The sequence below is a fragment of the Oreochromis niloticus genome, linkage group LG8, assembly GCF_001858045.2.
Source record: "Oreochromis niloticus isolate F11D_XX linkage group LG8, O_niloticus_UMD_NMBU, whole genome shotgun sequence".
NCBI classification, from domain to species: domain Eukaryota; kingdom Metazoa; phylum Chordata; class Actinopteri; order Cichliformes; family Cichlidae; genus Oreochromis; species Oreochromis niloticus.
Window position 1 is genome coordinate 21,010,577 of NC_031973.2, and position 21,285 is coordinate 21,031,861.

The window sequence follows — 21,285 nt, forward strand, 5'->3', positions numbered from 1 at the left end:
TGAAGCATTGATGGATGTTACGCCTCGGGAGTGAGAACGGTCTGGTTTCTTGAGATTTTAGGAAACTTCTACAGAAAAACTTCTTTGCATCTGACATATGCCCTCCATATAATAATAATTTTTTAAAAAGACTTAAAAAACTAAAAAAAAAACCTAAAAAACTAATAAAAGCTAAACCAAAACTAATCATTTTCAAACAATAAAAACTAAACTGAAATAAGATGTTTCCCTCTGGAAACTATTTGAAACTAAAGTGAATTAAAGACACTAAGATAAAAAAGAATTGATTACAATACACAAATTTATAATAACTGTGGTCCTTGAATATACATTTGACAGGTTTGAAATTGAAAGAATGTCTCAGGTTAAAAACACACACACACACAAACCATGGTGACACATCTTCCAGTAACTTAGAGGAAAGCAAAAGGTATCAATCGTGCACCTGGTTATTTGCTCTCTCCTTTCAATTCTCTGTTTTAGAGTAAAACCAAACAAAGAGATGACTGTGACGCCACTCGAGTTCATAGGAAATGTGTGACGCGTGGGGAAAATTCTGGCTAAAAGGAAACAAAGCACCTTTCCTGAGAGTGGGCTGTTCGTCTCATTGTCAAACTCCTGGCACTACGAAATTGATGATAATGATGATGATGATGGCACTGCTGAACTATGAACTGATTCTTGCAAAAATACTCATCATCTGTAAGCCGATGGGCGTTATTAGCTGATGACTAACCTCTGCCACTGTCCTGAGGAATGCATTAAAAGTAGAAAGTTCTTTTTAGAAGCCTCCAGAAAAGTGGGAGTTTCCAAAGAAAATAGGAGATCGCTTTGTTTCATCATCAGTCAATAAGCTATTGTTCAGTCATAGGTTGTTTGCTTACACAAACGTTTTTCCTGGTTCGCTGCAATAATGGTGCTGCATTCCACTTGAGGGAAGTCCTGCTGTTGTTCATAATGCTTCATTGATGTGAATAAGAAAGCAAACATGGGCTTAGCTTTGTCTTTTTCAAGCAGTCTCTTGTTTTTGCAGTTCTGCCACCAGCCTTTGGAGGTCATTGCCTTTAGCTTTCTCCTTTTTTCTTGGCTTTCTTCTATCTACTGTTTAGCATATTGTTTAATAGACTGTATAGCTTTAGAAAGGCCAACATAAAAACAGAGAGTGCATAAAGAAAAACAGGACATAGCAGATGGCAAACACCCAGCGTTTTGCACTGAACAGGGCGTGATTCTCAAAAGCTGAACGGAGCTCAAATGTGCATTCCTTTTTCTTTCTTTCTGTTTTGTTTTGTGTTGTTTTCTTTTTATTACATTTGTGTTTTAAAGTTTTCTTACCACAAAGTGCAATACTAACCAGCTCCACTGCATTCAGTTATGCAAACGTTACAAAAACCATATCAAAGCACACAGCTCACACACATGGCTTCATTGGTGCTTTTTTTGGCATTCAAATGAAGTGAATTCCCAGAAAAACCTGTAAGAAAGCAAACAAGCCTTCGGTAAATATATTAGAAAAGCGTTGCATATTCCACTGACAGGTGAGAAGAACCGATGCGCGCGTGATTTGTGGGTGCTGCAGTTAGGTGATGGTGTGCAAGTTCCTGTGCAAACATCCACTTGCACATGCGTCTCAGTTACTGGATCCGTCTGCCTGCACTTGGTTGAGTAGTCCAAAAAAGAAAGACAAGAAAAAATCAGAGTCATGGTTGTTTAGACTACTTATTGTTGAAAATCCCAGTGTGGCTTTACCCTCAGGTGTTGACATCCTCACAGGTCACTCACAAAGCTGGACAGTCCTAACCTTTCAGATCATAAAGCAGTGTGTGTGTGTGCATGTTTGAGACAAAGGGCTGGCATTGCTTCATACCAGTACTGCACTGTCTCAAGACTGGTCGGGGTAGCCCCCTCTGACTCCGGCCCTTTCATGCCATCTTCACTTTGAAGAAACACCTGTTCCCCACAACACACACACACACACACACACACACACACACACACACACACACACAGATCCAGCTCTACCTGTTCAGTCAGCCTCAACAGACACACACACACACCTAGCAACGCAGCTCTCTGCACTTGTTTCTGATAAGGGGATATTGCTGCCAGGTGATAAATGTGAAGAGACCGCACGTGCAAAAATGTTGTAATTATGAGAGCTGAGGATACAAGGGATTCCGGGAAGAATAAGGAAGACGGGAGCGGAGCAGCTGGAAATGTAATAATAATCATAATATTGTCAATAAACCTTCTTCAAGGGCAAAAACATGAAAAGAGTTCAAATATGTGAGCTATCTGTATCATTCCTTCATATTCACCGACTCTTCAGTTATCTCATTTCAGTGTAGATGTAAGATGTTCCTCATATTTTATTTAAACACAGATTTTATATGTAGCGTGCAGAAGAAATGAAACATTTAAAAACAAATAAAATAAAAATAAACATTTTTTAGTGTTTTGACTTTCTTTTCATTCCCATTTCATGCACCACATACGCCATTTGGGCTTCCGGTTCCGCTGCATTCTCCTACACTGTTTGTGGTTCTTACAGGTGTTTCTGTGCACGCGCTGGGATGTTGGCATCCTTCCTCTCAGACCACGCCCCCCTTGACTGTTTCTGTTCACGCGCTGGGATGCTGGCATTCTTCCTCTCAGACCACGCCCCCCTTGACTATTTCTGTTCACGCGCTGGGATGCTGGCATTCTTCCTCTCAGACCACGCCCCCTTGACTGTTTCTGTTCACGCGCTGGGATGCTGGCATTCTTCCTCTCAGACCACGCCCCCCCCCCTTGACTGTATAAGCAGCAGCTGGCTCTCCGAGCAGCCAGAGTAGCGGAGGAAGTAGCTCAGGAAAGAAGCAGCTACTCATCCTACGAGCAGAGACACGAAGTGGCAAACGATGGCTGACGAACACCGCTTTGTCTTCAGCGTCCGCATCATTGGAGGTGTTCACAGAGACGCACCGAAACTCAAGGTGAGCTAAGAACAGCTTTAGAAATAAAATGAAATAAATAAACGGATAAAAACTGAGAGTTTGGGCTGTTTTTGATTTTGATTTTTTAATCTCCGTCCACAGATGTTCATGCTGTCTGTGCTCTGGTCGGACCAGAATGAAATTATTATCTACAGATCATTCCAGGATTTCAAGGAATTTCATGTAAGGAACAAAAACATATATCAGCTCATCTGTTCTTCTTGTTCTTCTTCTTCTTCTTCTTCTTATTTTTATAATTATTACTATGACTGCGACTGATCTTGGCTGCTTTGTATTGTATTTTTTAAAATAATTGAGGCTAAATGTGTATTTAATTAATTTTTTTTAAATTTTCAACAGAAACAACTAAAAAAGAGATTCCCTCATCTGAACCCTTTCCGGAAAGACGACAGAATGATCCCAAAGTTCACAGGTGAGACTGATTCACCTGCTGTTGTTGATGTGTATTGAGTTAATCTGATGAAATTCAGAAGCCCTCTTCCAACTAGAGGAAAGTTCGAGTAAAGTTAGTTAAGCATGTCTCCAAAACTGGGTTAATTTAGCAGCTCAGTCTCTCAGAATTTGAGCAAAACACTAGAGCTGTCATTTAGCTGTTTCTTTAGCTTTGCTCCTCTGCAGCTCATGTCTTGACAGGTTTTTTTTTTTGTTTTTGTCTCGTCTCCTTTCCAGGGAAGGCCAGGAGGAGCAGCGTGCAAAAGAAAGGGTCCAAGAAGTCAGTGCGACGGATGAAGTTCTTGGAGAGCTACCTCGAAAAACTGCTGAAGTGCGACCAAAGCGTGACCCGGAGCATCGAGGTCACCCGCTTCTTCACCCCCAAAGACCATGACCTGCAGCCAGACTACACCAAAAACAGGTATGCTCCCAGCTGAGTGGGAAACTGTGTGGAGCAGATAAGAGCTTTGACCATTTTTGGTAACATGACTTTTCTTTTATACAGTGTCATGATGCTGCTTTCTGATGACCAGAATGATGAGTCAGGTGGAGGAGGAAGCGGCTCTGCCCGCCACTTTCACCATGGAGGCAGCATCACTCACCCTTTTGTGACCCAGACATACCACTGCGTGGCTGCCTACGAGACAAAGGACACCAAGAACCGCCCGTTCAAGGTGGCCAAGGACGAGAAGCTGGACGTCCTGATCAAAGACCCTGCAGGTCAGTGCTTTCAAATTTATGCATTTTTATTGAAAGTTATTATAGAATCTTATCTTTTTACTAAACAAGCCACTGCCATGCTAATTTTCTTTTATTTCATCTCCAGGCTGGTGGCTTGTGGAGAATGAAGATAAGCGCCTGGCTTGGTTTCCCGCTCCGTACCTGGAGCTGTCGGAAGGAGACGATGACGATGATGAAGATGAGCTTCAGCTGAGAGGTGTGTACTTGTGTTGCACTTGAAAGAGTGCACTGGATACACATTTACAACATAAATGAGCTGTTGTTGTGCCTGTGAGCAGGTTCCACATGTGTGCTGATGAAGCTTTGCCTTGTTGTTACAAATAGCCAACACTAGCTGTCTTCAGCCATTTTAATCAGTGCATGTTTCCTTTTGATAAAAGTCTTCACACAGTTTTTTAGATGCTGTTTTGCATTTTAGGATACTTATTTGACCACTTTTCAGCTCTGCTTTGTTGCTCAAACTTTTTTCTCTTGCCTGTGACTTTTAGGTGCTCTGTACTGTGCCGTGAGAAGTTACACGTCTAAGAAGGTTGATGAGATCTCTGTGCCCATTGGCTCTGTGGTTGAGGTGCTGAGGAAGTCTGACAATGGCTGGTGGCTCATTAGGTATGTCGGTCTTGTCTGTTTGCTATTGATAAACTTATCATCTTCTACTTAGAAAACTGGAAAGTCCAGATTTAATAGTATAGCAGTTTGTAGACAGTTTAATTATTTTTTACACGTTTGAATTACATCATGTTTTGTTCTTTACAGATTCAATGGCAGAGTAGGCTACATCCCAACCATGTACCTGCAGCCATACAACAACCCTAGGGCAGGCCTTCATGGTGTGCACAACAGGCTGCATAGCTCCTCTCTGAATCTGGCAACAGTCAGCAGGGATCGCCAGGCTCCCTACCCTCCCAGTATCCACGAAGAAGATGACCGACACCAGAATTATCCTGGCCCCTCTAGACAATTGTCTGAGCCTGCGCGTCTCCACAAGGCTCGATCTCTTGATGTCCTCTCCGATCCCTGGCCTCAGGGGGAGGAGGAGAGGGAAGCCCCAGCCTCAAACACCCGGCCCAGCATCAGGAGCCAAATCAGCTCTGATTCCATCTTCTCTGAGTTCTCCTCAAGCAGCGACTCGTCCTCCAGTCTGAGGGAGGAGGCGCAGAACCACGCAGACCACCCTGCAACCTCGCAACAGCCCGACAGCTCGCACAGCAGCCCCGATCCCAGCCTCTCAGACGGCGTCAGCTTCAACAACGGCCCAGAGAGAGGCAACGCCTCAGTCGTCCCCAGGGTACCACCCCGACCCAAAACAGAGGAGATCCTGACCCGCTGCACCACCATGACGCGCAAGGCAGCCCTGGCCACCAAGGCTCGGCTCCAGATTCAACCAGAGTCCATTCACAGCCGTTAAGGAAACCACGGCACCAGTGCTATACATTACAAATCCCACACGAAGTTGTATTCTTGGTGATACTCACTTGTTTCTGCAAAATGTGTTCATGAGAAGAAAATGTAACCTGTTCAAAGCCACATTTAAGTCATTGCTTAACTTTTTCGCTTACTTCCTTCTTATATGAAAGGTTAAAGGGAAAGCAGCTTGGACGAAGCGGCCGGAGGCTAAAATTTCATAAAACGATGTCAAGACAATTCCCATTTTATCAAATGGAGCCTGACATCCTAATTTTGAATATTTCAGTATAAGTATGAGACTAATGTAGCTTCAGTGAAGCATTATGAGGAGCAGTAAGTCTGCGTATGTGACCTATAGTCACAATAAAAATAAATAAGAGATAATAAGAAACTTTGTTTTCTAGCTTTAAAGAGGGTTTGGGGTGACATTGAAGCGGTTGTAAATGTACAGGGGCTTTATGGCTGTTTTAACATGTAAAAATCAATCAAATCGGCTGTGTATTCAAAAATATTGTAAAAGATTGTGAATATATGGTTAAATGATTCTTTTCTCATTATTCACTGCAGTGCTTGAGCTTGTTAGATTTGAAAAAATAAAAAGAGCAGCAAGGCACGCATCAGTGAACATACTGAATGCAGACGCAAAGGCCTTCCTACTACACTGAAACCTGATGGGTGTGGTAAACAAGTTGTCTTGTATGAATGTGCTGCTGCCTCACTATGTACTTTATGTCCTGCGTGAAACAGGTCAATAAAATTGAATGTGAACCGATTTCTGTTTGTTTCTCCTGTGTTTGACAAATTTGGGTGTCAGAAAAGATTTTGAGCACAAAAAACAAAGAGGGCAACCATACAGGGTTCTACATCTCAGGTCACAGTCTCTTTTGATGATTGATGAAGTATATCATGGGAAGCATCATGGGAAGCCCCCAGCAGCCTACAACTACTGCAGCATTTCTAAGGGAGGATTCAGGGAAAGTTTGAAGCATAATATTAACTTATAAGAACCCACACAGGTGCCTCTTTACATATTGAAGAAAGTTCCTGTTAAAGTTTCAACATTGACTTAGTTTCCCTGACAATATAATGGATCTGGGTTCTTATGGGTTAAAAGTAGAGAGGGTGTCCAAACTGGGAGCTGGTTCCCCTGAAGAGGGATCTGAATTCTACTCACATTCTACTTTTAACTACCAGCAGTCTGAGTAAACTTCTCTATTGGGGTGATATAGTACTATGGTACAGCCTAGAAATAATACATTTATAAAGTTGTGTGACAGGGGTGTGGTCTCCAGCTCTGCTGCAGTGGAAGGGTGGTACAGTAAGCTCACAGGGTGGTGCCGGGAGGTTGGAGGACAGCTGAGAGGGATTGCAACTAATGAACTCTCACCCTTTTCAGTGGGGAAGTAGCATTTGAGCATAAGGTGCCGAAGCAGTGGAAAACGCTGTGTTTTAAAATACAGGTGGTGACACTCAAACGCTATGTGGGCCCTGATCATTTCACAAGTAGTGTTTCAGCATCATTCCAAGACAGGATGTTTCTAGTTTTAGAAATATTGTGCAAATGCAAAAAAAAAACTGTCTACATATTTGTTTTATATGGAGTGAAGGCCATATCCTGGTCAAAAATGACTCAAAGACTCCTCTCAGTGTTACTGGAGGCCATCTAGAGTAAGCATCGGGTTGGATACCATGTTTCTAAGATTTTTAGTGCAATAACCTCAGTTTTATCTAAATTTAGAATGAGGAAATTAGAGATCATCGTCATATCATCATATCTCTTTAAGACATTCCTACAGGTCACCTAACTGGTGTCTGTTATGTGGCTTCATTCACAGATAAAGCTTGGTATCATCTGCATAGCAGTGGAAATGTATCCTATGCCTTCTAATGATACTGCAGAAGGGAAGCATGCATAATGTAAATACAATTGCTTTGAGCCCAGTGGAACTCCATGTATGATTACAGTAAGAGCAGAAGTCCTTCATATAATCATCTCTGGCACACGTCTCTGGCTATGTACCACATGCTGTTCAAACCAAAATGTGTGAGGGGCAGTGTTAAAATCTCCCAATTCTTTTAATCTTTGGGCTGAAGGAAGGACAATACTCGGTGTATAAATGCTCAATCAACAATATTTTATTTCCATATAATTCAACACTTAAGAGCATAAGAACCATCATGATGGGGAGACCTGCCTGCAGAGGGTCACAGCAAGTCTCAAAATGGTGACGGGTTACTCAGCTTCTTATAGCCTCTAGTGGCCCCCACCTAGACGTAAAAGCCTAAACATTCACATTGGGTGATTCTCAGCTTCTTTCTTCGACCTCCGGGGATAGACCACCCTTTAGTCGTTGCACAGATCAGGGGATTATTCTGCCCCGATTTCAAACAAAGATCTGTGTATTTTGGGGTCACCGCCGTGTCCCCGTTTTTACCAAGAGCCTCTCGAACCTCGTTGGTCTGGTGTTCCTAGATTTTGGCCAACCCCTTCATGGTTATTGCTGTGTTTATGGGATCCATCCTCTCGAGGAGCCCAAACGCCATGACACTTGACCCCAGTTGCTGTCTCGGCAGTCCCTACATCTGTCTCTGCTGTGAAGGGTCCTCATATCTCCGTGTCCCCGTCTGGTGTCTGTTCCTTTCTTAAGTTTTACCATACCTAAATTATTGAACACACAAATAAAGTCATAAAATGTTCATAAAACCATTGTTTGATGTTCAGACTCAACTTCCCCCTTTTTGACACACTCCCATGTGTCAATTCATCGGAGCTAGAAAATTAAAAGAGAAGGTTAGTGACATCATATCTCAGAACTCAAAATTAGCATTAGCAACCAACGGGTTAAATCTGCAGTTCCACACTCTCATGTGAAGCTACCGTCTCCTCTTCAGTCTCTCTTATCCTCCTGCTCCTGCAAGAACAAAACAAAACAAAGCGAAGCATCCACCCTTCTCTTGCCGGCTAGGTGAATTGTTTGTTGGCATTTACTAATCCTAAAGTTGGTGCAGTCATTGTCTCAGTATCAAGTCAGTCAAAACTTTTAGGCCGTCCATCACAGTCCAGTCACATGCATTCATTCACACACATTCATACCAGATGTTGCTGATAATGGAGTCTCACGCGCGAGCTATTCGAGCATCCATCACCAGCAAGATGACGTCATCATTTTAAAAAGAAAACAATTCCTTGTTTTTTGGACTGGATTGACTCGCTGCAATCCTTTTAGACTCAGGACTTCTCACGTGATCAGTGTCCCCTATAAGTGAATTTCTCTCAAGCCAATTACAATCATGGAGAAGCACACTTTGCAACTGTTTACAGTAATATATTTTATAGCGCTTTAAATCTCAATCTTTCAGGCCTGATTTAAAGAGCTGATTGTTAAATCATGAACTCACAAAATATCACCACCGGTGGATCACACCTCTCAGATGTTTTTCCTCAGTGCACTGTAACAAAAACGAAAACAGACGTAACCAACAAAATACTAATAAAAATAACACAAACTAGGGCCCGTTGCAGACATGTCCAAACATAAAACTATCCCTCTCTCGCTTAGAGAAAGAACACAAGCCAAAGCTCACTGATAAAATCAAGCTAGCGCTAAGCAAAACCAAAAAATCAACCAGAAATTCACAGGAACGTTTTGCTTCCTGCCGGGACAATATTGTGTGGGAATGAGAACCTCAGGTGCCGTAGCACCTTTTGTTCCTCCTTGAATTAAATCTCAATCACAGAAAATGCCGTACTCCGACCTAAAACTTACACTATTAATCTATTAATTCATCATTTTCACTCTGTGCCTCTGTTCCTCACCAGGCTGTGTGAAGCACAGCAAAGAATTCAGTCAAGGCCTTGAGCCATAAACAGACATCACGCACAGACATTGTTTTCATAACCAAACTGTTTCAGACCTTACCCCTAAAATCTACATAAATGTCCTCTGGGTGACATAAAACACATTTTGAGTAATCAATGGTAATCAATGGCTCCTCATAAAAATTATGTATTGGGATATTTGTGTGCAGCATTTTGCATATCAGCATAAGCATTTGTTAGCAAAGCATTCTTCATTGCATCAGCGTGTGTGTGTGTGCGCATCACTCTTCGTTGCACAAGCGTGTGCATGTGTATGTGTATGTGTGTGGATCACTTCTCAGTGAATCAGCATTTCGATGTGTGTGTGTGTGTCATTTCTCACTCAATCAACGAGTGCACATCTGTTCATGTGTGTGTTTCTTTTCATTCTGCATCAGTGTATGTAGATGTGTATGTTTGTGTGTGTTTGTGCTCATCACTTTCCTGTTCTGGTGTCCTGGGTAAACCACGGCCTGAAGCGTGCCCTGGGGTCCTGCCCTCCTCCTTTTCAGTCCGTTTGCGACCATTGCTGCTGCTGCTCAAAGTTCAGTCCGTCCTGGTTCTGACCCCAATTGGGGCAGTCCTTTCTCCAATGTCCATGCTCACCGTAGGTGAAACCTGCATCTTCCTCTGTGTTTTTGTCCATTCCGAGGTGCCTTTTGACCTCACTTGCTCCTCCTGTCTCGGTCACGTCCTTTTTGCTGCCCGATCATGCGTGTTGGTCCATCACTGTCCTGCACAGTGTTAATGCAGAGTTATCAAGATCAGCATTCTTTTGTTCGGCCTTACTTTTCATTCGGGCTTGGCGGGCGTCTCGTCACAGCTCTGTCAGCTGAAGCTGTCTGAGAATTTTCCCCCGTGTAGTGAAACGGGCCTTAGGTTTAGTGCTCTCCGTCTCTGCTGCATGAGATCGCATTCCTGCAGCACTGTTGACATTTTCAGGTTGTTGTTGTGGGTCCAGCTGTTGCAGCATTTGGTCAGGGTCACGTAGAGGGGAGAGCAGGAGTCCAGGTCAGCCTCGGCTTTCAGGGCCGGCAAAGCAGCCTGTAATTAAACATAAAGAGAAAAAACAAAAAAAACAAAAAACAAAAACAAACCGAAGTGTACGAACAGGAAAATGATGTTGTGTTGGCTGTGTTACAACGAGAGGGGAGAAACACCGGGCCAGGCCCTGTGTCAGCCTTCTCTCCCCCTTTTTTTTTTTTTTTTTTTTTTTTTTCACGATATAATCAACTGATAACCCACCAAGTTGACAGGACAACATGCACATGTTCAAATTCTTAAGATCATGTTTAAACTCACAAAAGAGAATTTTCTTTCCGTCAGTAATCACTTGTGTTGTTCAATCATCAGAAAACATCTCACAGTTTGACTCTTAACCACTAAATTTGTTATTTGATCACTAGTTGGTCATACCAGTCTCTTTATTTTCTTTTTTCTTTGAAGCTAAATTGTTGTCCTGCAACCCAGAGGGTTTCTTTGTTAGTAATGGATAAACTTCATCATTTAACAACAGAAGTATGTTAATTTTTGCTGCTTTAACCTTGCTGGAAAATCTCCACATGTTCATGAGTGTAAGCTGTTTCTTCATTGCATGTGTGTGCATTTGTAGGCAGGTCATTTTCTTTCTTTTTTCTTTTTTTTTTTTTTAACTTTTTAACCCAAACTAGGCGTTACCTTAAAAGGAGCCTTTCTCTCACATTTCTCTGCTCGTGTGTGTTTTTGTTTCACCTTTTGTTGTGATGCTCCGGACGCCTTCCCAACCTCCACAAGTCCGTCGGCCCCACTTTCCACCCAATTTTGTGTACTCTTACAGATTTAGTTTCTCCTCTAATTCTCTCCTCGCTGCTGTCGGTTTCACAGCTGCTGATTCGTGCTGGGTGTGGTTCCCATTACTATAATTTTGCTTCGGCCGCTGTGCTTGTGGGGGCAGTTGGTCCAGGTCCGTAGCTTCCTGTATTAACACACTAAGAGATTTATTTAATATCATTTTCATCACTGTTAAACAGATAAACAGGCAACACGCCCACCTTGACAGTGCAAACTGCACGTCAGTCTCCCAACACATTCCTCTCTCTGCTTCTCAATAATTCTCCACTACACACCTCTTACTATCTCTCTCTTCTTTTTTTATTTTTTATTTTTATTACACCACAGAGTAATACACCCAATTATGCCCGTCTATCTCTATGTGGCTCCAAATTCCCTCTTTATTTAATTTCACACTCGTCAGGGGACAGGCCCACAACAATTTCAACCACTGAAATGAGGAATTCAACCTTTTTATTTTTGACTACTCTAGAGCTCAACCTTTGATTGCAAAATGTGTCTTGGTCTAGTCCAGAATAAATGTGAACCCGTGATTACACGGCCGTTCCAGTGTTATTCTGTTATCGTTTGAGGGCCCTCAGCTCTCAGGTGATAAGCCTGGACCTCCAGACGCCGCTGGTCCGTACGCCGCGTCCAACGTACGGTGGGGGAGCCAACCCCAGGGCAAAATTAATTTCCACAGGTACACTAGGTATCAACCTTTGATCCTAAAATGTGTCTTTACTCTAGTGTCCTCCTAATCACACATCAACCGCCACTGTCACTGTGTTCACTCTTCACACACAGAGCGCGCCCCACACACAGAACTGCACCCAGAGCGCGCTTCACACACACAACGCCCAGAGCGCGCCTCACCAGCAGTGAGACCCACAGAGAGCGCTTTTCACCAGCGGAAATTTACACAGAAACCTCTAAGCTCAACTGTTAGAACTCTTCCGAAGCACAACCGCACCATACACCATGTACCCCTTTCACTGCGCTTATGGCCGCCACCACGGGGCAAAATCGCATCATAAAACAGAAGTGATGCACGTCCCCGAGGCTCAAAACCGCACCATAAACCAGCGTCTGCTTTATCTTTAATCGGGGTGAAGTAAATATTTTACTTATAATTTTATGACCGCAGCCCTCGAGGCTTAACCGACACCATAAACCACCGTCTAACCTCTATTCAATGTGCTGAAACCAGCTACCACTCATGCTGCACTTACGACCGCATCACCAGAACACGGCCGCATCATAAACCAAAACCTGCGGACGCGTTACGCATTACGCGTTACTGGCGCTTAACCGACACCGTAAGCCAGCATCTGCTTAACCTTAATTTTATACTAATTTTATGGCCGCATCAACGAGGGCTTAACCGACACCATAAACCAACTTCAAAACCTCTATTCAATGTACTGGACTTATGGCCGCGTCTCCAAAAGATTCTAATGTATTATTGCTACAGAAGCCAGTCTTAGACAAAGTTAAATGTGGAAGGTAAAGTGGGCTGCAACTAGCTCAACGTAGTGTATTATTAGTTTCTTGGTAGAAGCAGTTTATCTAACACACTGGAATTCAGCCTCAACTTATGTTGTTAGTATCTCGCGCCAAAAACCAGACACCGACAAATTTACTGTGAAAATACGTGTAACTCAGCGAACAGATTAATTTGGAAAGCCCAATATGCACATTTGGTATTCATAATACAACAGGCTGTGCTTACCTTTCTGTTTAGGCCGGCCCTCTGTTCGCCTCGCCCCACGATCTCACCACAGGCCAAATCTGCCCCTCCTCAGCACGCCAAAGATCCGGGTCACGGCACCAAGTTGTTAAAATCTCCCAGTTCTTTTAATCTTTGGGCTGAAGGAAGGACAATACTCGGTGTATAAATGCTCAATCAACAATATTTTATTTCCATATAATTCAACACTTAAGAGCATAAGAACCATCATGATGGGGAGACCTGCCTGCAGAGGGTCACAGCAAGTCTCAAAATGGTGACGGGTTACTCAGCTTCTTATAGCCTCTAGTGGCCCCCACCTAGTCGTAAAAGCCTAAACATTCAAATTCTTTCTCTCTTACGGCGCCTAAGTTATGACCTCGGCTCCCTGTCTTTCTGCTCTCCGTAAAGGTGGGGGTATGGAATGTGGCCTGTTTCTTCTATTCTAGACACAAGGTCTCCTGCACACAACATTCTCTTCATGATTCAGCAGTATGAAATGTCAAGAAACCATGTAACACATTCAACAGTGTCGAGTAATACAGGTCAATCCAATAGATCTAATGATTTTCACACTCTTTTAAGTCAGAAGTATAATGCAAACTAAAACTACATACTGATCACACACTCTATATTAAGGGGTATAATATGATCTACAGCAGTATCATAATTCAACTACTTTGATTACAGATATAAGGTAACATATGATAACAGAATAATCTCACAGCAGCCGGAGCTAAAATGCCTTGTTTCAGACAGCAAATGAATGGAGCGGATGAGTGGTTGAGAGAGGTGATACAATGTCCCAGACACGACAAACTAACATTTTACAATCTGTAGCTCTTCTCATAAGTCTGAGACAATGTGGGCATTATCAGAGCCAAGCTTCACCTTCCTCACATGGATTGAATCACAGCAGTTTATCTAGTATTGTCTCTTTTTTTTCATAAGATTAACTTTGGGTAATCACTCAATGCATCTGCTTGTTTGATTTATGAGGAACCCATTGTTTCCTTTTTCTTTTGTTATCTCGCTATGTTTGTGTAATAATGTAAGGAATCATCTTTCCCTGACTGCAAGATTTCCTGCAGAAAACAGTTAAATAAGAGGTTAAAGGAAACTAAATTTTTAAAAAAAGATCTAGGTCATCTATAAACTTGCAAGTCAATGATTAAAATCCATTTTAAAGTCAGAGGTGTGCAAAAGTTAAAAAAAAATCCTCATGTCTATATATTTTTCTTCAAAAAAGTCAAAAATTTCTTGTATATTTTTTTTAAAAGTGCTCTTGAGTAGACATTCTCCAGGGTTTCTGAAGGTCTTTCAAAGAAAAACTTTGAAAGACATTTTTACACTTGTTTTCAATCCAGTCCTCATACACTGAAAAAAAGGCCATGTTGGATTTACTTGATTCAATAGTGGACATCGGTTGCACACAAATTTTTTGCTTTGGCAGAAACTTAAACAATTGAGTTCAATCAACACAACTTTTTCATATTCAGTAAACCTGTGCATTTTGTGTTCATAAAACGCGATTGAAACATGTTTAGATGAAGTAAGTTGAACTCTTGGAATATTTTAATCCTTTACAATTTTGTCATTTTATTTCAACACTATTCAGTAACTTTTACCCCAATACTACTTGGTCACTTAAATACTACATGTTCTCTTCATATTATATAATGTTCAACAAAGTCTAGATCCTGGTTACCATAAAAATTGAATGGATGTACAACAACTACCATCCTCCTATCTTTATCCCGGTTGCAGGGGGGCTGGGAAATAACCCTGAAGTGATAGGTTACAAGGCAGGGCACACCCTGGACAACTCATAAGTCTATCACAAACAACCATTTGCACTTACATTGACAGGTAATTTAGAATCACCAATTAACCTAACTCTAACAACTGCATGACTTTTAACTGTGGGAAGAAACCAGAATACCCAGAGAAAAACCAGTGCAGACTAGCCAGACTGTGGATTTGAACCCACGATCTTCTTATTGTGAAGCAACAGCACTAACCACAATGCCAACAATCTAGACTTGACAAAAGTAGGAAAGCTATGATTTCAAGGCTTGATGCAGAATTTTTTTTGTACGTTTTCGTCCTTGACAGGTTAAACCACAATAAATAGCAATAGCGTACACATGGTGTGTGTGTAGTTGTCTGCCTCTTATAACTCCAGTGATTTTCCTGCAGTTTGACATCTCGTGCGATCTTGTGAATTTCATGAATTCAGCAACTAACCACTCTTACTAGATTGTACCATGTCATCTCAACAAGAACAAATTAAGTTGTTGGATTTCATACAGATCCTTCATGATTTAATTACGTTTATAGAAACATGATATTATTGTGTTTACATTACAAGTTAGACTTTTTTAATGTAACAACCACCCAATTTGCTCGATTTGACTGAGATGGATGCCTTCCTGAAACCATGATCCAAAGCGTATGAGACTGAAAGTTATTGACTTACTTCACTCGAACATGATATGAACAATTTAATCTAGCCTCTCTGCATATCATGTAGTTTCTACACTATATAGTTACACTTAACGTTAAAGCATGAGGCACTTATGTTAAATACACGCAAGATGCTTACGTAAATCCAAGAGTTGGCCAATCCCTTTTTTTCAGTGTAACCGACCATTTTCAGAGGCGTGTGTTTTTGCTTGTTGAACCACTTAACACTGACATTTGAATCATTCAAGCATAAAAAGGGTCCAAACTCCAGAGATGAACCAGGGTTGTGTTTAGTGGCTAATTAAGCTGATGCCCAGTTTTAAACTGTAACTTTAGGCACTTTGTTACAAGCAGCCTATGGTCAAAACATACAATTTGGTCCTATTTCTTAAGCTGAATCTGTAAAAAATGCCAATTCTAAAACCATTCAGCAGACATTTTTGCACCAACAAGTTGATTCCCAAAGAGGTATTAGCCAAACACCTGGCACAACAGAAATGGCAGTTGTAAAAACAAACAAACTAATAAACCAAAAATTATCTACAGCAGACAGAAGAAAAGACCTGACACAAGACTTGAGGTCTGGCCCTTCAGTTCATCCACTGTTCACCAAAGACTCATCAGGAACGTCTCAGTGGAAGGCTGGCTGTCAAGAAGCCATTCTTAAGGAAGGACAACGATGAGAAAAGGCTGAAGCCTCAGCATTATTAAAGCAATGTGGCATGATCTTAGCAGGAACAAAAAGGAACAACCAACATCCAAAGACGAGCTCTGAAGCTTGGAGAACTATTCCTGCAGTCTGCTTCAAGAAAATACAAGAAAGCTTATCTAAGAGTTCAGGCTGTGCTGAAGCACAAAGGTGATCATATTAAATATTGACTTACACGCTCGTTACAATTGCATAGACTTTGTTTTCCCCTTAAAATCTGTATTTACAAAAATTGCTCCAACTATTTGATGTTTTATTAGGAAAAATATAAAGAAATGAGGAGTGGCTCAAGATTTTTGCAAAGTACTGTCTAATCTTAATCTAATTAATATCATTTACTTTTATTTACTCTTTTTATTAACTTTCACTTAGTGAAAGGGTTTTTTTCACATGACTCTTTATTTAAGAACAAAAGCAAAGCTGCACCTCTCCCCAATATCGGTTGCATTTCCAGACTGCAGCTTTTCCACCTTTGATTCTTGGAAGTATAATTATACCTATTATTAACAGGAAGAACTTTTTCAAATGTGAACAGGTTTCCTTTAAGGAAGAATTGGTTTATGACTCACTCTTTTGACTCCTTTTGTTGACTTTTTTTTTTTTTTTTTCAGGTTTGTAGCCACAGATAAAGTTTTACTTATCAGTCATTTCAAGAACTAGGAAGTGCACTCAAATGTGAACCACGTACGTGTTGGGAGTCTTACCCCAGCTAAGACAGACAGACACTCCCATAGGCTAAAGATAATTACCATAATGGGAATGTGATCTTTGTTGTAATAGGGTATCTATTGCACCATAAGTGAGCAATCGCAAGAAGAAAACTAAACAAAAGCTGCTTTTACTTCCTTAAAGTTCCTGTAAAGACAAAACAAACACACAGACACACACATGGACATATTAACAGACACACAAAAACTGCCATTTTATTCATGAAGCTGCCTCAGTGACAGAAGCAGACTGAAAATGTATTCAATAAAAGTGTGTCAACCACGTGGCATATCTTCCCATCAGCAGCCCACTTCTGGCTAGTTATTCCCCTCAGATCTCCTTGTCCATGTCAGTAAATATTTAACCCTTGGTTGATAATTGACTGTAAGGTAAACACAGCAGGAGGCTCTATTTCCTCTTGAGTGCACTACATGAAAAACAGCATCGACGTTGTGTTTTTATGGCATTCGTTTCATGGGGCAAATATTATGAAGCCGCTGTAAAAGGAAGTCTTCAGAAATAATTGTAATCGCTGAGGATTTATTTTGCACCGTTCAGTTTGCACAGGGAGTCTACGTGACCACTTGTGAACGTGATGCATTTTTCGGATTGGGCGTATTTGCTTAAGAACAGTGTTCTTTATCCTTTTTGAAAGCTTGGAAAACCCAGAGCAATGTGTTAGATTTGAAATCGAATAACCTTCCTCTTTGGCGAATGCAACTTAACACGTGAATGCTGCTGACACTGGATTCACGTGTTGATTTGAGCACGGGTGCACGTTTCAGCTTTGATGTTGTGCGAATTATTTCCCACACATTTGATAAAAGTGTCTATCTCGCAGCTAATTTGGTTTTACTCAATGAAAGGCTTCGATAGTTGGACAAAAGATTGAACTTTGTATGTGAGCGACAAGAAGTGCGCGGCTTAAAAACCAGCATCTGTGATGATGTGTGGCACACGGGGCAACATGTGTTGCCATGCAGATGATTTCTTTTTCTACGCAGGCAAGAAAAGAGATCCAGCCACATTCTGAGCATGCACCAGCACGGCTCTGTTGTCAAACAGTCTAAACTGGCTTAACTGGCCCGATTGCGGTCCAGAATTATCAAGCAACTGAAACAAATGATAAGAAGCCTTAAGCTGGTGAGCTTCTCAAATCTATACCTACATTAAAAATGAATGAAAAACATTTCACTTTTTAAGGCTCCAGTAAATGCTCTGTGCACTTTCCAAAAGCTTACAGTGTTGATGCAAAAAAAGAATTTCCACATTTTGAGATGCTTGGTACTTTCCACCATTCCCAATGGGTCACCACAGCAGACGGATCGGCATTTAGATACAGTTTTAACCTGCACAGGTTCAGTTTGTGCTGTCCACCTGGTCTTAAACTGGGGGATCTTTTTGCACACAAGGCAAATTCTTTGCATAATTTGCAGAAATATAAGATAGAAAACAAATCGTTAGAGAAATTTGAAACGTATTGCATTACACTTATTGAAAACATACTCATGTTTTTCAAATAAATATTACACAGCTTTTTGGTAAACGTAAATTCTCCAGGTTTTATTTGTGCTTTCAAAATCATACAGCTTCATTTATATTCATATTCATTTTCAGTTTGTGCTTTGTTGTGAGAAACACAGTAAAACCCTGCAGACTCCTATAAAAACAGTCTCATTTAGTGTCTTTTTATTGTGATTCAAAGTAGTAAATGTATTTTAAGTTATCATTTCCCACAAGGATATGCTGCCACCAACCCTGTAAAATGCATAAAAGACTGGTACGTGACAATAATCCACCAGCTTTACAAATGGCCAAAGCATCCATAGAATCTCATATCAGCTTTGACAATGAGGCAATGTGTGTGAATATAATGTGTGATTGACAAATAACAAACTCCAGAAGTTTCCCAGCTACAAAGCTCCATTTCCTGATCATTACCCTGTAACCTGAGAATATACTGCAGCACGTCCAGCATGATCAAGTTTCAGTGTAGAAGACAAAGCCTCACACCGTCTTGCAATGTGATCGCTTCAGATTTAACGGCAATGTTGACAGATAGGATAAAGAAAGCTCGTGTGGGGACGTTACAGATAGAAAACCTCAACTTAATAATCATCTGTCGGACCTGTTACACCTGTAAAGTTTGATCTGTACTCATTACAAATGATACTTCTAGGATCTCTCTCTTTCTCTCTCTCACACACACCTACACAAACACAGTGCTTGTCTGGGTAATGACGCTGAGGCAGCAGGCACTGCTGTACATAACGAAGAAAAGAACAAATAAATGTGGGCCACTGTGACTTGTTGTCTTGATGCATGCTCAATCATCTAGGTAAATAAATCCCAAAAGTTGATTCTGTTCATCTGGATGTTGCGTTTTCAGTGGGAGAAATGTTTCATCACTCATCCAAGTGACTTCTTCAGTCTCAGCTGACTGCAGGTTCCCCCAACCTTACAACCTTACAACAGTACATTTGCACAATAACTGAAACTAACCCACTGAATGAACAATGGGCTGTGAGGTCAGTTCTTGATGATTAACATGCAAATTCTCTTGACCACTGATCAAAGACCACTGATCAATGGCTATGAGTACCATTCACAGAGTTGGGGAATGGCTGCACAGCATTGTAAGATGGCTAAAGATGTACCCTCCTCGATTCAGAGATGGTCTTTCTCTTTTCACATAAATGGCCTCCTTGACTCCCAGCTCAAACCCCGCTCCTCCCCATCCAGGATGTGCACATCCTCGTCACTGAAGGATGGTCCACTGGCCCGTAGGTGTAAATAGACTGGCCTGACGAGGTAGCTCTTCTGTGTTGTCCGCTTAGCCAGAGGTTGTTTGGTTCCCCCGATGTATACATCATCAACAGTGTTGGGACTAACGCGTTATTAAGTAACGCGTTACAGTAACTACGTTATTATTGTGGTAACGAGCACGGTAACTAGTTATTATGCCAAAACCAGGAACGCGTTACTCGTTACTGGGATTTAGATAGGCTCGTTACTCGTTACTTCGTGTGGTGGATATCGCGGAGCTTCCACAGATTCAATAACATTAGCAAGTGGTGGAAGCCAGCAGGTGGATGAAGGAAAAGGGAGGCAAGAGGAGAGACCCGAAGCGGCCGCCGGTCCGAGTGTCAGGTGAACTGAACTTCAGGTAAGAAGTTATGACCTGCAGTCTATCAGTCAGATATAAACCAAGTTTAGGTGGAGTTTATTTTCGGTATGCTGACATTTTCGTACTGCGTGCTAGCTAGCATGACGGAGTTTCTATACAGCTGGGTGGGTGCTATGTTACCAGTGTTGGGTAAGTTACTTTAAATTAGTAACTTAGTTACATTACTAGTTACTTCTCTAAAAAAGTAACTCAGTTACTTCAAGTTACTCGTTACTTTCAAAGTAACTAGTTACTAGGGAAAGTAACTTTGGTTTTACTCAGAATTCTCTTGTTAATGTGTTGCTTCCGTAACTGGATACCCAGCCAGACTGCCAGTCTTCTAGCTTGCTTACTTGCCACAAGTGCACTGTGCCACCTACCAATAGAAAGGAAAAAATAATGTGCACATTTCCACGAGAGAAATCCCACGCCTGGACCGTCGTTGACCGCCGCCATGATTCTAGCCTGCTTTTTACATCCAACACAAAAACTGCAGTCGTGGTGCTTTTGATTGTACTCAGAACTTGGAAATTCTGCCTTCTGAATAGGAAGATGTAGGTAACACCAGACTGCAGATGAGCTGCATACAGAGCTGGACTGGGACAAAAAAATCGTCCCGGGCATTTTGACTAGAGACCGGCCCACCATTATAGGAAAAATCATAAAGCCTTTGAATGAAAATAAACACTGTTGTGACAGTGATGTACACTGTTCTGATGGTATATATGTATCAATCTATCAATTGTTTTTTGTAAGACTCAGATAATTATTTTTTTAAAAGCGAGACATTTTAAATGAGAATAATAAAGAAAAGTATTTCCTTGTGCCCCCCTTTCCCTGTTAATGCCCTACCTGGCCCCCTGGCAACACTTTGCTAGACCCGCCCCTGCACAGTTACCAGCTGTCAGCTACATAAAAAAAGGATCCTGGTGTTATTTGTCTCTCAGAAACAGCTCATAACTTCCCTTCAACTCATCCATGTCACCTAAAAGGTAAACCTGTTTCTACATCACCTGTTCAGCTCTGATGATTCAGTAAGGACATCTCCTGGTTTCATCTTCATGTTTCCCTCTCACCAGATAATCAAACCGATATCATGACCAGCAGCTTTACAGCTGTGGCTCCAGCAAACATCAGCTGATACTAGAAATTAATATTAAATAAATTCTAACAACAGCTGATCAAGCTTAAACGTGCTGCTGTTGTTTAACGTGACATCCGCTGGATTCCTCTTTCTGGCGCAAAGTGGGCGATAAATAAACAAGA

The 21,285-nt window shown here is 41.5% G+C and overlaps 1 protein-coding gene and 1 long non-coding RNA gene across 2 annotated transcripts; one reads left to right on the top strand and one right to left on the bottom strand.

Moving 5' to 3' along the window:
• The first annotated feature begins 2,815 nt into the window (after positions 1–2,815).
• noxo1b (NADPH oxidase organizer 1b) lies at positions 2,816–6,345 on the top strand. Its single transcript, XM_003438560.4, has 8 exons — positions 2,816–2,975; positions 3,078–3,158; positions 3,336–3,408; positions 3,666–3,849; positions 3,934–4,148; positions 4,255–4,365; positions 4,658–4,775; positions 4,923–6,345. Exons 1-8 carry the CDS (start codon positions 2,901–2,903, stop codon positions 5,572–5,574), a joined length of 1,509 nt encoding a protein of 502 aa, XP_003438608.1. The 5' UTR covers positions 2,816–2,900; the 3' UTR covers positions 5,575–6,345.
• A 1,588-nt stretch (positions 6,346–7,933) lies between these two features.
• LOC112847731 (uncharacterized) lies at positions 7,934–13,087 on the bottom strand. Its single transcript, XR_003221478.1, has 2 exons — positions 12,974–13,087; positions 7,934–8,232 (listed from the first exon to the last, which is right to left on the bottom strand). It is a non-coding gene; the product is annotated as an uncharacterized LOC112847731 (long non-coding RNA).
• Between the last annotated feature and the right edge of the window lie 8,198 nt (positions 13,088–21,285).